This window comes from Etheostoma spectabile, chromosome 24 (genome assembly GCF_008692095.1).
Source record: "Etheostoma spectabile isolate EspeVRDwgs_2016 chromosome 24, UIUC_Espe_1.0, whole genome shotgun sequence".
NCBI classification, from domain to species: domain Eukaryota; kingdom Metazoa; phylum Chordata; class Actinopteri; order Perciformes; family Percidae; genus Etheostoma; species Etheostoma spectabile.
The window spans coordinates 10,437,324-10,454,193 of NC_045756.1; the positions used below are offsets into that span (position 1 = coordinate 10,437,324).

The following is a 16,870-nucleotide window of genomic DNA, read 5'->3' on the forward strand; positions in this document are numbered from 1 at the left end:
TCCCTGTTATGTTACCGGTCATAAACCATGACAACCCAAGTTTGAAATCAGTATTCAGAGGTGCAGTGCTATGTGCTTCTCTGTGCTTCCATTGGAACAGTCTCCCATTCATAGTCCCATAACCACAGTGTCTGTCCCCCGACTCAGATCCCAGGACATGTGTGCTGTATGTGACAAGAAATGTTGTAGCGTAAAAAACGCGCGTGACATAGCTCAGAGCACCTTTACCAACCTAATTGGAATTAAAACTACCACTGCAATGATGGAACAGAATAGTAAAATTAGATGTGGATTATTACATATTAGTTCTCGGTCTTCTAAAGCAGTAATATAGTAAATGATTTGTTATCACATAATCAAATTGATCTATTCTGTCTTACTGAAACACGGCTGGGCTATGTAGAATATGTTATATAATAATGTATATATATAATATGTGTCTAAATGAATCCAGCTCACAGTACCTCATTGTCCACCAGAGTACTGCGCTCCCAGAATGCAGGGTTACTTGTGGTTCCTAGAGTCTCTAAAAGTAGAATGGGAGCCAGAGCCTTCAGCTATCAGGCTCCTCTCCCGTGGAACCAGCTCACAGTCTTGGTTCGGGGGCAGACACCGTCACCACATTTAGGAGTAAACTTAAAACTCTCCTCTTTGATAAAGCTTTTAGTTAGGGAGTGAGGAGCCAGACCAGCGGGTGAGTGTGTTGGCAGACGCAGCACCTCTTCTCTGCTTCTCTTCATAGTCAACAGATTCATCTACCATATGATCAATGATATAATCAAAGTACATGGAGGCAGGGCAGTACAGCCTTTGTAAATTATAGTATGGTCTAGACCTGCAAAGTGTTTTGAGATAACTCTTGTTATGATTTGATACTGTAAATACAAATTAATTTAATTGAATCAATTGCTGAACAGATTTCCAAACAATTTTAGATAAACATTTATGGTCCCCAGATGACAAAGAGACTTTGCTGATCTTCACATCTACTAGATGTTGAGCTCCATCTTCAGCTCAAAATCCTAAAGTAAACTTATACATTCTATACTTGTTAGCATTGCCCTTGTATGTATATTAGCATGGCGATGTTAGGGCAAGTAAATAATAATGATGTTAATAATACATCTTATTTAAAGGCACCTTTCTTGGCACTCAAGGACGCCTTACATGGTATACACACATTAAAAAAATAAAAAATAAAAAGTAAAACAACAGAAAAGCCAAGAAAGAAAAAGTACAGCCTTAAACAGCTGCTACAATGGCTGTAGACCTTTTTTTCTGTACTTTATTGTGATTGTATATTAATGTAGTAATATTATTTAGTAATAATTGTGTGAAATCTATTTTTACATGTTATATTCAACAATATCAAGTGTGAAAGAACTGGAAATCACATTTCCATAAGGTTTGATATGAAATGTTGATTTGTTTTTTGAATACTTTTATCTATTGCATTCACCTCAGTTTATGACTTTATGACGTAATTCTCCGGTAAACATTTCAATTCATTTCAATAAAACTTTGATTTGATTTGAACTGACTTAAAAGAAATGAGATGAGCTGACTTCAGAGGCAGAGAGAGAGAGAAAGCCAACAAAGAAAACGTAGCGTTTAAATAACTGCCACATTCCTTTCAGAGACATTCTTTTCTTTATGCTTGTCAACTTGAATTCAGCCCAGTAATCTGTTGCGCATCCTATACACATCCAGGGTCAAGTTGATTATGTGTGTGTTGGATACCTCACCCTTGGCGTGGGTGAGAAAAGCTCAGTGTGTGGCACAATGGAAGAAGCTGTCTGAATGAGTTGGCTGTCAGCATCTTTCTTCTCTCTCTTCCATTCTTCCCATCCTCTACATCTTTCTCCTCAATGTCAGGCTCATTTTCTCAGTAGCTATATCTTTTGTTTTCTCATTTCTTTCTATCATGCCATACCTCATTTATATAAATAGCTATCTGCTCTCATTTTTTTTAACAGTGTCTGCCTGGTTTAGTTTTTCTTGTCTTAAAGTGATGGTTGGGATTCATTTCACCCTAGAGTTTGAACCACAAACTCAAGCCAAACAACCCCCCACAAGCTTTTTTCTCCTGGGTCGAACATTAGGCGAGTTAGCGTTATCAGCTGAATAGCTTAATGGAACTAATAATGGCCAGAGGATATCAAACTTCTACAGTAGCACAAATAGGTTATGTACTCATAAATTGATTCATGGATTGGACAGTTTGTAAGTACACCAGGAGTTTATTTAAATAACACTTGACTTACAAAAATATATATTAATTTAACTCATTTTAACAGTAAATGCTATATATGACATGTTATATATGAGGTAAGTTTGACACTACCTTATTTAATCATTAAATTAATAAATATGTTTGATGTTTTTTTCCTCGGAGTTGTATTTTATACTACTGTTCCTATATTATGTTTGGGGTACTTTGGGGGGGGGGGGGGTCTCTGGGCACCTCACGAGGCCAACGATTCAATTCTAAAGCAATTCTCACCACATCACGATGCATCTTGATGCAACAATTTTTTAATGTACATTTCCATGTGTGATTTAAAAACAATATACAAATAAATCTGAGTCCTTTTGGCCATTTTTTTTCCTCCACTCTTGCCTAAACTCTAAGTTGTTGTCCATTATCCCATCCTCTTTCAGTCAATCTGTTTTCTGATTTGTACATGTCTGGAGACGCTAACTTTTAAATAAAAATCAACACATTCGAGCACTGAATTGATTTTTTCCCCACCCCTAGTAATTTACGAGATACACAGTTCCATTAGCGCCTGCACTAAGGTATATAGCTGATAACGCTTACTCACCCAACGTTCGACCCGGGTGAAAAAAGCTTTTGGGGGGTTGTTTTGCTCAAGGTTGTGGTGCAAAGGACCCTAGGGTGAAATTACTTCAAAGCATCACCGTAATGTCCGTCGCTTTTAGCTTCTTTTTCTATCTCATTGTCATTGTTTTCACAGAGATCATCTTAATCAGGATGATACTCACAATTCTTAAAATTAGAGCCTTTCAATGACATTTTCCTTGATTCCTCTTAATTGAGAATTTAGTTAATTTCTTTGCAGAATTACTTGATGAGAGGGGAAAACTGTCAGAGCCCTGTAGGTCCTCAGAGAGGATTAGTAAAATTCAAATCTAATTGTGAAAAGTATTACATCCCCAAAAGCCCCCAAAACATTATCCTTTAGACCACCATTATAAAAGAGACTTTTATAAAAACAAAAATTAAAAAACTGACGTGACAGGATTCCTCCAACTGTAAACAAGAGGAAATGTTACTCTTTGTATTACTAATTTTAAACCCGGAAAGGTTTTACATTTGTAAAACTTCTTTACAGCATAGAGAAGCAATTTGAATGTGTTTGTCATCCCATACATGTAATGTAAGTGGGAATGGATACCAAGGGTCGGTCTTGAATTTGGTACCAGGTTCTGATTGGTCAGAACCGTAACAGTGATTCAAATTCAATTCCAAAATTAAATTCCAAAAAGTGCTGCTAGCTAGTTATGAAATCTGTTTTGTCACGATTGTGAGTGTGTGTCTGTGTAGTGTTTGCTGTTTTATTTTGTAGTATCTGTTTTCTCCATAGTTATGTCTTGTTTTACTTCCTGTCTTGGGTTTTCCCTCCTGTATGATTGTCTGCCCCGCCCTGATTTGTTACACCGTTTCTGAGCCCTTGTTTCACCTGTCCCTTGTTTCTACCTCCTTATCCTGTGTGTTTTCTTTGTGTCTTGTTGTGTCTACACCCTGAGATGAAAATGAAATTGAGAAGGTCCTGAGCCCATCTACAGGACTAAGATCAAATCCAATTCTGGCATTTCTTTTAAAATTTTGGTATTGGCTATTGGTATTGGCTATAAAGAGCCTGATGTTGTTCTGGGGAACGCAGCAATTCAAGAGCACCCATGGACCTTTGTTGCATCTCTCTCTTTCTTCTTTCCTCTCATCTCTATACTGTTGCATGTATTGTGAGTGACCCACACTTAAACTCTTATTTCAAGAGATTTGAGTGCTGAAATCCTACCTTACAGTATCCTTGTTTAAAATTGGTCTATTACTGCTGCTAACTGTTTTTTGCTTTTGTTTGGAATTGAATGAGGGATAGTTTATTGTTATGTTACAATTATAATAGCTTGTTTCATAATATTCTCAGACTTTTACACATTTTTTTTAAACATAATTTAAGTCATTACTTCAAGTTCATTGTTGAACATCTTTTTGGCAACCAGTCATTTGCCATTTAAAGATCCATGGACTTACCTACAACAGAAATTCTTTTTCTTCAACTTCATGTACCAGTCTGTACTAAATTAATACTAATATGATCCATTGTTCCACCAATAGTGTGGACTGTATTGAGAAAACAGCTGAAATGGCCTGAATAGAGTCAGCTTTCACTGCTGAATTTTAATGTTTGGTAATATCTTGTTACCTTAGTAAATTACTTTTGGTAAATTGGTGGCCAGTGAAAAAAAGAGCTGTATGAAATGCAGCACTTACTCTAACAAAGGGTACCCACAAACTATTGAAAATAGAGGCCACTTAAACAAAAGGGACCACCAGGTGGAGTGAAAAAGGTCATCTCTGAACTGAATTGGGATTACGTTTTCTCCTCTCTCACCCAGTTGTAACTGTCTCTCTCTCGCCCTCAGATCCTCCATGACCTGCTGGTAGTGCTCTTTGAGGGCATTGATGTCGGCATCCAGGAAGTATGAAGGGTCCTCCTCTCCTTCCTTCTCCTCCTTTAGCTCCTTCAGCTGCTTCTCCAAAACATCCATCTGAGGCAGCAGGGAGGCCAGGCGAGCCACTTCCTCCTGTCAGGACCAGGAGGGAGAGTCACATCATGGATGAACAGATTTAGGGAAAGAGTAGAAGTCAACCACGCAAGCCAACTCTGTTACCATAGAGATTTGGGGTAAAAAAAACGCAATGGTAATTCTGTAAAACTGATCATTGTATAAGTGTTGCATTTTCATTTATAAAGCCCAATTCCATTTTCCTTATGCTAAAGTAGTTGTATTATACAGAAATGTACACTACCAACAGGAAATTGGATCAGCTCAGCAAAACTGAAATGTATTTATGACTTTTTTCCTCCTGAACTTTACATAGAGAACAGGAATAAATCTCTGCATTGTCAACATAGGAAGAGGAGAGCAGAGAAGAACAGATCAGTGTATAGTAAGTATGAATATTTTTTGCTATACTGTTTAACATCTGGTTTGTAACCATGAAAAGCAAAAGTTGGAGTTATTTTGTGAACCAATACGTCCTTTATTTCAGACAGAGGCAGACAAAGTTTGTCATTTCTAGCTGGCGACCACTGATTTTTGTCAGCTGAAAAGTTGACTGTCTCTGGCTGATTCTATCAGCTTTAGCTTGGTGGTCGGTCTGTGTGCTTTATGTGTCTGCTAATGGTTGGTTGTCAATCTTTTTTTTTTGAGAAATCTCTTGAGAAATGTTTCCCCGTGCTTCTGTGTTTATGGGTTTTTCCCTGTGTTTGGATTCTTCAGCTGACGTGGATTGTAAGTTCCCTTTCTGTTGTCATTAAAATCCTTCATACAAACTGCTGCCCAACCCTCGTTTTATTCTGCATCACAGAGTCTTCGCTGCCTAGTGGCCCAGTGCCTGTGCTGTCCAGCACCACAGAGACATCGTTGCTGTCCAGCGCCCCAGAGTCTTCACTGCTGACCAGTGCTCCAGGGTCTTCTCTGCTGTCAAACGCCTCAGTGTCTTCACTGCTGACCAGCACTCCAGTATCTTTGTTGCGGACCAGCACTCCAGTGTCTTTGCTGCTGTCCAGCACTCCAGAGTCTTCAATGCTGACCAGCGCTCCAGGGTCTTCTCTGTTGTCAAACACCTCAGTGTCTTCACTGCTGACCAGCACTCCAGTGTCTTTGCGGCTGACCAACACTCCAGTGGCTTCACTGCTGACTAGCACTCCAGTGTCTTTGCTGCTGACCAGCACCAGCACTCCAGTGTCTTTGCTGCTGACCAACACTCCAGTACCCGAGCTGCCCAGCGACCCTGAGGCTCTGCTTGCCCAGCCTTCTGATGAACGTCCAGCTGGATCTTCAACCAGTTACTGTGTCGGGAGTCCTAATCATTGTATCATCTTTGCCTGGGTTCCAGTCGGCGACCCGGACGACTTCTGCCCCAAGTGTCCAGTCGGCAACCTGGCCAACTCTTTCCCAATGTGTCCAGCCACCTGTCCCTCGTTTCTACCCTCGTTATCTTGTGTATTCAGTCTGTGTGCTTTCCACGTTTGGTGTTGGTTCATCATCATTCTCTCTGCCTGTGCCAGCTGTATTCTGTTTTCCTGTGTTTCTGTGATCCTGGAGTTCCCCCTTTGTTCTATGTTTCCGGGATTTTCCCTGTTTGGATTCTTCAGTTTACGTGCATTATAAGTTCTCTTTGTGTTTTCATTAAACTCTTTCAAACAAACTGTTGCCCTCTCCTCTCCTCTGGAGTGTAAACTTCCCAAAATACAACTAAAAGCTGGCCAGAACTCTGAACTCTAATAGCATATTCTAAGTGGATACTACACAGTGGACTTATTACTTTTATGTAAGCTATAACCCCACAGAGGCAGTATATTTATGCTAATATGTAGCCTTGGAATGTTGGGTTACTTCTGCTGCAACAGTAGTGATTGAAGCTTATGTTAGAGCCAACCAATACACTGTTTAACTGTGCCTTACACTTTTGTGTTTTAATCCACAAACATACACACAATAACTTCAATCCAACTCCATTTTACCACTGAAGCTTGTCTGACAGCTGTAGAGTTAAATGTAATCAGACAACATTGACACAGAGTTGTGGTTGTTTCAGTAAAACTGGCAGTAATAGACTGAGAGGGCCTGATTACAAATATTGAGCTGCCTGGGTTGTCTGTGTAGCTACATTAACTGCTAAAATAGTTGATGAATGAACCTTAATCAGAGATAAACAGGATCTTATTTCAGATCAAGTTTCAGTTCACCTTTGAGGTTAATCACTTTCACGACAAAACAACTCCCATTTCCAACCTGAGCTCACACAAAATAAGTGAAATGATCACATCTGTGGTTATTTTACGTATTTATGTGAAATCCGACAGCACACAGTGGTTACACAGCTGTTTACCATTCACTGCCTATGAAACATCCATCTCCTGTCATTTGTTGGCAAGTTGATCTGTGAAGCTAGCCCTTACCTGTATGTGGGATTAAGTCATATTAAGTACAGTGTGTGTTCATGGTAATGAAGGAACTTGTCACCCAGTGCAACTGTGTGGCTCACTGATGTGTTTTCAATACTAGTAGAATACAACAAGGGGGTAATTTCAAGAGAAAAAAATATAGAATATCACAAGACCTATCCTTTAAAGCAATTAATTAATTACAAATAGTTTTGTGTATCAGTCCAGTGAGATGTAGCAGGTAGGGTAAGGTTAATATTTACTGAACTGTCCTGGGGTGAAGGCTTTGAATGCAGCTCATTCTTATCACCCTGTACCACTGAGTAAGTTAACACTCTGGCCTAAAGCCAAGCGACACACTCTTTCTTCCTGAATAATGTTAGAAAACAACCATTTTTAACCTTGACAGAATAGATTTTCATAAGCTGACAGTTGGCGGCATGGTTTGCCGTCGGGAAGGTTGTTTTGTAAATGTTTTATTTTGGCTGAGGTCCTTCCTGGTTAATATAAAGATAGGAACTTAGAAAGCATTTATGTGTGGGAGCAAGTTTGCATTCTCCAGTTGTGTCTATGGAGAATGCAAGTGAAAATGTGTGGGTGCGCTTCTGAGGGAAACATTGCATGTGTAAACGTGTCTGCAGTGGAGGCTAGACATATCTTCAAAGAAAAACAGAATTTCAGCTATCCTTCTCTTTTCTCTCCCGGCTACATCTGTTCATTTCTCTCTTTTTCTCTTGTTCATCTGCATACTCATCTCTATCTTACATTCTCTTCCCTTTTCTTATGTCTGTGGCCTTTACTCCTCCCCATACATCCCTTACTGTCTTATGTCATCTCTTTCATGTTAATTATGCATCCTGACATTTCTCCTTTTAAAAGTTTGTCTCTCCTCTTTTCCTGTTGTTTAGACAATATGGAAATGAACCTGTGTGTGCATGTAAATAACAGTTTGAGTGGTGTATGTAAGAGCCGCCGACAGCATGTTGTGTTGTCCACGTAACAAATTGGGTGTCGTAATTAAAGGTAGAAAAATGAGCCGTTTTTAATTCCCCTGCATGTTCAGTGACTCACACACACTGCTAATGAAAGACAAAGTGAGGAGTGTGTGTCTGTGTGTGTGTGTGTGTGTGTGTGTGTGTGTGTGTGTGTGTGTGTGTGTGGTAGAGATTTTTTTCATCATGCCTTTGTGCTTTGTGTGCAAATAATCAATTACTAGACCTGGAAGAAATCTTCATAAAGCTTATGAATAGAGCTTCAAAAACATTACCTCATTACAAGTAAGGAATTTTGCTTTTCCTTTGTCTCATTGGTTGCTGTGTGTGTGTGTGTGTGTGTGTGTGTGTGTGTGTGTGTGTGTGTGTGTGTGTGTGTGTGTGTGAGTGTGTGTGTGTGTGTGCGTGTGTGTGCGTGTGTTTTACACTGGTCAATAGGGGTTTTTAAACTTCCCTTTTAGACACTTTGCAAAACTGGCACTATTAAAAGTATGCCAAATTACCTATCAGCGATCTATTTTTGCAATGCACCCATGAATGTACAGACAACTATCATTGTATTGCTTTAACACTAAAGAAAACATAAATGAATGATTCTTAGGAAAGTTGTGGAGTCATAAGCAGCGCCTGTGATTTGTAATAAGATTTATGGATGTTTATTCGTGATGCAACATTGCAAATAATGAGTTTTTCAGTGTCCCAGTCAGTGAATCTAAACATATTTGGAATGCATCATGGGATCTGACTGGGTTATGGCTACAAGAAGGAGTAGGATGACACATGCCTCCCCACTGCCTCTATTCTCCGACTCTTCCATGCTCCCTTAGGGAGGCCGCACAGTTTGCAGAATAGATCAAAACTATGATCAATCCTCATATCTGTACAAAGCTAGAGGCAAGAGACAACTAGCTTAATTAATAATTATAATTTTATACTACACACAGGCCTGAAACACACACGCTCAGGACATGCACAATTGGAGAGATGTCAGAGTGAGTGGGCTGTGACTGCTGGACCGGCGCCCTGAGTGGTTCCGGGCCTTGCTCAAGGGCACAGGAGGTGAAATGGCACCTCTCCTGCTAACAGTCCACAGTCTGTCTTTTTTTGTTGAACTAACGACCCTCCGGTTCCCAACCCAACTCCCTAAGGACTGAGCTACTGCCATCCCACCTACAGCCTAGCAACTAAAAGCAGGGCAAACCAGCTAGCCTGTCTTTGTCCAAAGTTGAAAAAAGTTGATGACATTTTACTATTTTACAAATTGTATCTTGATTGTTTAATCTGTACACCAACAGAAAAGTGTAAAGAAAAAATGTTGTAGTTTCAGCTAAAAAGTTGAACAGAGCCAAGTTAGCTTTTCCTTCTGCTTCAGCAAAGCCACTCATAGTCCTTGTAGAGACAATATTTCGGGTAAAACTCCAAATAATTCTGCAGATAGCTAAACTGTAGCTGTAGGTGTAGCTGCTTTTGAAGAACACAAGTACATTTCATTAAGTTTGCGTTGGAATTAAAGAATAAATATATTCAAATATAACATCAAATACTTACAGAAAAGTGCTGTGACAAACAGATGCATGAAAAGAGACAATAAATTAAATCAAGCCGAATAAATAAAGACACTGTAAAGATGAAGTGAAGATGTGAAATACATGAAAATGAAACAAAACAAATATAGATTTAAAAAATAAAAAGCAAAATAAAATCAAATGCTTATGTGATGTTTACTAGCCATCCTTACTACACCATCCTGGAGACAGTTTAGGCTCAAAAACACTTTTTTTCAGTCACCTGGCATCGGTCCAGTTGGACTTTGAGTGTTTCTGGTTCAGATGCTGGCGGTGCCTGGACTTTGAGCCAGTTCTCACTGCTGTCCACAGCCTGCTCACACTGCCCATATAAGCTGTAGAAGGCCAGCACCTGCAGGACACACACCCACAGTACATATTTTGAATAAAGATGAAAAATGCCTCTCCCACAAAGACACAAAGAAACACCCACACAGCATCTGTTTTCTTTCACAAAAACTCTTTTCTAGTTTGCAGAAGAGTTTGAATAAGTCAGAATGACACACCTGTGATAACCTGAGAGTGATTCATATCACACTGAAATTCTAACTCTACCTGGGGAAAAGCAGAGTAGATTTGTGCTATTTTGCCTCTTGGACACCTCCAGAGGCAATCCGGCGAGCACCATATGTTTCAGAGAAAACATGGTTTATAGTGACACCTATTGGCGCATCTTTAGAGAATCCTGTCCACAATACAACCAAGATTTGTCACATTACTTTCTATAGTGATGTGACAAATGAAATATGATTTCATTAAAGCAGACACAATCAAGAAACTAGTATTTTGAAAACAACAAGAATTGCAAGATATTCTAAAACAACTTTTTAAACCTTTTTTTCCCATGTAAATATGACCACATGATGGGTTATAGCTGACAATATCATAATACAAAAACACCAAGAGTTGGTTCTGCCTATTTCACATGAACTGTAAAATGGGCTTCAATATATAATACAACAAATAAATACAAATAAAGGAAATTTTACACATCAAGATCACTAATAAACTACTATTCTTTCTATTTTTGTTATTGCCACTCTTCATTCTAACCCCAACCGGTCGTCAGACACCGCCTACCAAGAGCCTGGGTCTGACAGAGGTTTCTGCCTAAAAGGAAGTTTTTCCTCGCCACTGTCGCACTGTTGCTTGCTCTGGAGGAAACTACTAGAACTGTTGGGTCCTTGTAAATTCTGGAGTGTGGTCTAGACCTACTCTATCTGTAAAGTGTCTTGAGATAACTCTTGTTATGAATTGATACTATAAATAAAATTGAATTGAATTGAAATCACTGTAGGAGTCATGTTGAGTTCTTTGAAGCTTGTTAAAACAGTACTAGTGTTCTGTGGCTCTTGTGTGGAGCTTGACCCATACTAGGGACTAAAAAGTCCGGATAATTCAGTCTTTGCTGCATATATTTTGACGATTTAAAAACAAATCTGTCTCTAATCCTCAACATTATATATATTATATATCATATATAATACTAAATAGCTGGAGTGCAGCTTTACAATGTAGTTTTTTATTTTTTTATTTGTCATTATTATTACAATACCATAAAGATAATATGTCCGTGCTGGTGCTCATATTAAACCTGTTGAAGGGATTTTCATCATTTTCTGGAGTTTTAAATTTTAAAACAGATGAGGTGCTACAAACACAATTTATATAATACTGAACTTGGCGAGTGCAGCTTAATTACAGTAGGCAACTGCGGTGAATAAAGAAAAGAAAAAAGCATGTACTGTGTGTGTGTACCTTTGTCTGGTAAGTCAGCCATGCCAGCCTGTCTGCCAACAGGGCACAGAATCCCACCCAGCGCTGGTTCAGCTGCTCCGCTGCCTGGGCAATGTCATCAGCACGACTCCCTTCTGGGGGGGTCATACAGAGAAAGAGAGGGGACTGTCACACACACACACACACACACACACAAACACACTCAGTGATACATGCTTCACAGTCCACATGGGCACAACTGGTCTCTCTATAGGGGACGGACATAAATACACACTCACTCCATGAACACACAATGTGGTGAATGTCATCTGTAGGAAAGGTGAGGTGAGCCATCGGTATTCTACACATAATGTGAGCTTCAAACACATTTTATTGGCCTGCTCACTGAACACAGGGACCCATACACACATCTTACTGTGCATTCACGCTCACTACCGTAATTTAAAAAAAATGTAAATAGCCAATTTAAAAGACATATACTATATCAGTCCAGTGTCCAGGTTCCAGGAGGGGAAAATCAATGCTAAAGTTGTATAAAGATGGATTCACACTCCCGCCTCTAAAAGGGCAAAGTGAAGCCCATCGGTTGGACGATAATTGGACCTGGAAGGCAGCATCCGGGCTTGAATGTCTCAAGATTGCTTCTTCTTCCTGTAATCGTACATCCATTAAGTTCCATTTACAGTACATGTCAAACATTTGGCCGATGCTGTCTTTTTGCATGAAGCTGAGGGTCACAGACCGGTGAGGGAAGTCAGAAGTATTGAGAGATGAAATGACAAAAATATAGAATAACACCATTCTTTAAGATTCTTTTTTTACTTAAAGCTTTAGTGCGACGTGCGTAACCTTTTGATATTGATGAACGTCTGTTACATTCAAGCCACTGCCAAATGAGTTGCTACAAAGCTAAATAAAACCATCAGCGCCACACAACTCGTATTTCTCAGAATGGCTTTGTTCAGAAGATTGTGTCATCCGGTAACTTTCTCACGCCCTTTCTCTCTCACTACCTTACTTCTGAAGAGTCCATCAGGTTTTTTTTTAATCCTCTGTGTCCTCCTTGGTTACAAGCCACCGCGTGGAGGAGGGGTGGGGGCACGGAAGGCTTGTATCATGTGGACCGCCAACAGTGTTGTTGTCATTACTTAGAATTCCTCAAGGAGGAGACAGAAACTACACACTATGGCTTTAAAATATGCTTGTTTTTTTTCAGAGAATTTCTGTCAATGCTTACTGCACTGCTTGTAATGAGGTAATGTTTTTGAAGCTTTGTTCATAAGCCTAAAACTCTACCACACACACACACACACACACACACACACACACACACACACACACACAAACACACACACCATTAAGTTCAGCAATGTCCTAGCATGTTCTGAAAAGGATTCAGAAGCCTCAACAATTGCACAAGGACAGAGGAGAGGACGAACAAGAAGAAACATCTCTCTCTTTCTGTCTGTTCCTTTCTCTATCAGTGTTTCTATGGAGACAAGCGGAGAGGGTGGGACAGGTGGAGGCGTTGCCATGGGGACAGACAGGGTGTGTGCGTGCGTGTGTGTGTGTGTGTGTGTGTGTGTGTGTGTGTGTATGCATGTGAATGAGTGTGTGTAAGTGAGAGAGTGCACGTTACCCTGCTCGACCAGGGTCTGCGCTGTGCGTGTTGCTTCCTGAAGCTTTCGGTATTTCTCTGGCCGCTCTCTCTCGATCACCTTTGGAAAAGAGAGGAAAGAGAGGTAGGGAGAGAGTGATGGGGCAGAGTAGGAGATAGGAAGTTAAAGGACAGGATACCGACAAGAAGAAAAAAGAATGAAAGGCAGATTGCAGGAGAATTATTATTAATTACAAAGAAAGATCAATTTCCAATTCAACAGGCTAAAACTTCCAAGGAATAAGAACTACTGCAGCTTTCTCCTGCGACAACCTCGGCATGACTGGTCATGTTTTGGGTAAACAGAAGGTTTTGAGGAGAAAAGACACGCTATTGATCATTTTAAAGCCTAATTCTTGAAAGTGTAACATTTCAGCAGGAAAAGGTGATACTACGTCAAAAGGAACAGTTCAACATTTTCTACAACTAGAAAAAGGAAGCCTGTTTGGTCCCTTATCTTGTTTCTGTCTTTGGTGTGTGTGTCTGCTTGTGTGAGTGTTTGTGTATGTCTGTTTCTGTATGTGTTATTTGTGAGCTGCAGACGTCGCTCTTGATGTTGTGTTGTTGTTGTTTTCCTCCTTCCCGTCTTTCCTCTGTGTGTTTTTCATTTTTTTTTGCAGTATCTAATGATTTGTTACTGGAATCAGGTTCTGTTCAAATTAAACACTGTTGATGCAAGGGGGTTTACACTGCATTTTGGTCATGAGTTGGAGTAAGCTTTGGAAGGGATGTTTAGGCTAAAAGTGATGACTTGGATGTGTTATCAAACCCTATATGTTATCTAACATGTGACCTAAATGGGGTGGCAGTAGCTCAGCCCGTAGGGAGTTCGGTTGGAAACTGGAGGGTTGTCCAGGGGCCCTTGAGCAAGGCACTGTTCCCCCCCCCCCCAACCGCTCAGGGCTGGTCCAGCTGGCAGCCCACTCACTCTGACAGCTGAGCATGTGTGTGCATTTCAGAACAGTGTGTAATGATTACTAACAAACAGAGTGTAAACTTTCCCCACTGGGGATCAATAAACCGTAAAATATAAATTAAAATTTACATCCTATTTAAAGTATGTCCAAGGTATTGAAAGCTAGAGTGTGTTCATTGGGTTACCACTCTCCAAGCTTCTGCAGAGCTTGTAAACTGACACTGAATCTTTGATATAATAAACTTTATAATCAGGAAACAGTGTCGAGGCAGTTTTCTTTCGACACATCATCCAGCATTGTTGTTCAGATACCATATATTTTTTATTGGCCCTGAGACACGTTCTCATGTCTCAGCATATTGTGTTTGTAACTGTTTTTTGTCTTGAAATAAAAACAATTGGTCACAAACAAAAATAGTAAAAGGAAGCCCCAAAACTTAATGTAAAAAAAACTAAAGTTATCAGTTGGTCTAAGTGAAACCATTAGGACTCAAATTTAGATAGAGAGATGGAGAGTTCCTGGACCTTCAGCGTGTAAAAAGAATAAAATCTAGACTCATTTTTGTTTAATCGCAATTAATCGCACATGTTTATCTATTCTAAATGTCCCTTGATTTTTTTTGTCCCATTATTTTTTCTCATTTTAATGCTCTTATCAACATGGAAAAGTGGATCGGACGCTTTGTGCAAATGTTTTTTTCATTGAAAACAACATTGGCATATAGCCTACTGTGGTGTTCAAGACCCCCCCCCCCTGCATATAGCCTACTGTAGTGTTCGATTTCACACTAACATTCTCACTTGGAGCAAATAATCTCTCACCCAATGTAACACTGTCCATTAATAAAAGGGTGAAAAAAAAATACTTTCATGGGGCGGGGGGGATGGCATCAGCTGTGTGCTTGGCCATCAGATGGTATTTCAGCCATGCTGCAATGATAGCTCAGTTCACAACGACACACACACAGATCACTTTGGTCTTGTCAGTGGAACATTTGGCAACTTTTAAAAAGTAAACTTTCCATCCAGAATATTATTTCCATCCATTTCGTCGTCTCACGCTCGCCATCCACTCAAAACGTAACGCTACGCTTTGCCCGACTCGCGAGCCCAAACAAGTGTACATGGTGTGCTTGTTGTCTAGCTACATCCGGTGTGGTGTTGTAGTTTTTCTAACCGTTACTAGTGAACACTAGAAAGTTTGCTAGGCCAAAAGAATGTTAATCTCCCGGTGAAAAGATGTGGTTTTCATTAACGCCATTAATAATGCTTTTAACTGACAGCACTAATAATATATACACAGTATATGTATATTATTGTACATGCAAATAAATGTGTGAGTCTAGCCATGGAAAGTAGCAGACTTTAGCTACTTTCCATTTAAATTGGTTGGCAACGCTTCACCAAACAGCAAACAAAGTTAGAAACTAGCTGGAGAACATTGCATTTAGTTGCTAAAGAAACGGATATTTTTCTCATGAGTTGGTACAGACCCAAACAGAGCTAGAAATAGAGTGACTATTGGACATACATTCATCACCTGGACACAAACACAACTCCACATGAATGATAATGCTGCTCTGAGTCTGCTGAATATTTCTAACCCCCCTTGTGATGGAACCTTGTTATTTCAGATTTTACCTGGACTTTGTCATGCAGCTCCTGAATGCTGCCGTCCTTGCGTGACACGGAGAACTCTGGGCTCTGTAAGATGGCCTCGCCCCGGGTCATGTAGCTGTGGACCTCTGTGAAGTCCACGTCGAACCTGATGACACAAACACAAACATTCATTTGGTAATATAACTTGCTGTGCTTAAATTGTTGAGCACAGACGATACTGTATTTAATTGTACTCTAATTGTCCCTCTTAACGCTAAAAGATTTAATTTGCAGATTCACTACATCTGGTAACATTAAAAGTCAGATTTAGCATTTTCCTCTAATGTACCTTAAACAGCAACTCAAATCTTCACAGTACCATAAAAGTAGAAATAAACATGTGATTAAACACATTTAAAGTTATTATGTTTGGATGCTGTTTAAACATAGTCTCAAAACTTGGACTTGATTGGCTCTCCTCATTAAATAATCCATTATATTCAACTCCATTCAATCAGACAGACATGGACAGGCGCCTCATTACCTCATTCTGTTAGAGACAGGTTGTCAGCCAATCAAGGTCTAGAACTATTTGTTTTCATGTTCATTTAGTAAAAATTTCTTTAACACTGACTGACATCCTGGCGACATTATTGAATTAGATCAATCAATGAATGGTTTTATTTTTGTGTCTGGCCATTTACATTCCGGACACATTAATAAACAACAAGCCAAACATCTTAACCATCGTACACAATAAATGGACCTTATGTAATAATGAACAACCTATAATGTCCCAGAATGTATTAATCAATGGAAATCAAATACATATATCCACACAGTGAACTAAGTATATTAGTATACTAGTTAACAAAAAGCAGAACACAAACAAAACCAAATCTGAACTGAGCTACAGCGTAATAAAATATCATTTAAAATAAATTAATGAAAACTGATGAAAAGGAAATGGTGTTCAAACATGGAAACTTTAATGTAGCCTAATAGCCTAGAAGTTTTAAAGCCATCTACTGTATGAAATCACTAAAAACTAACATAACAGCAGTGGTGGAAAAAGCATTCATACTCCAGATACTTGATATTACACTTCCATAAAGTTGCAGACTTCCAAAAGACAGATTTAGAAAAGTATTGTTTTTTGTCTTACAGTCAGCGGGAAAGCAGCCTTGGTCCCTAAGACTTAA

The 16,870-nt window shown here is 39.5% G+C and overlaps 1 protein-coding gene across 1 annotated transcript in view; it reads right to left on the reverse strand.

Moving 5' to 3' along the window:
* Positions 1-16,870, reverse strand: part of dmd (dystrophin) — a 401,891-nt gene that overhangs the window by 188,290 nt on the left and 196,731 nt on the right. The window contains exons 20-24 of the mRNA XM_032505885.1: positions 15,711-15,834; positions 13,136-13,214; positions 11,518-11,630; positions 9,983-10,111; positions 4,641-4,833 (exon numbers count right to left, since the gene is read on the reverse strand). Coding sequence (XP_032361776.1) covers positions 4,641-4,833; positions 9,983-10,111; positions 11,518-11,630; positions 13,136-13,214; positions 15,711-15,834 — 638 coding nt within the window. The remainder of the gene's footprint in view (positions 1-4,640; positions 4,834-9,982; positions 10,112-11,517; positions 11,631-13,135; positions 13,215-15,710; positions 15,835-16,870) is intronic.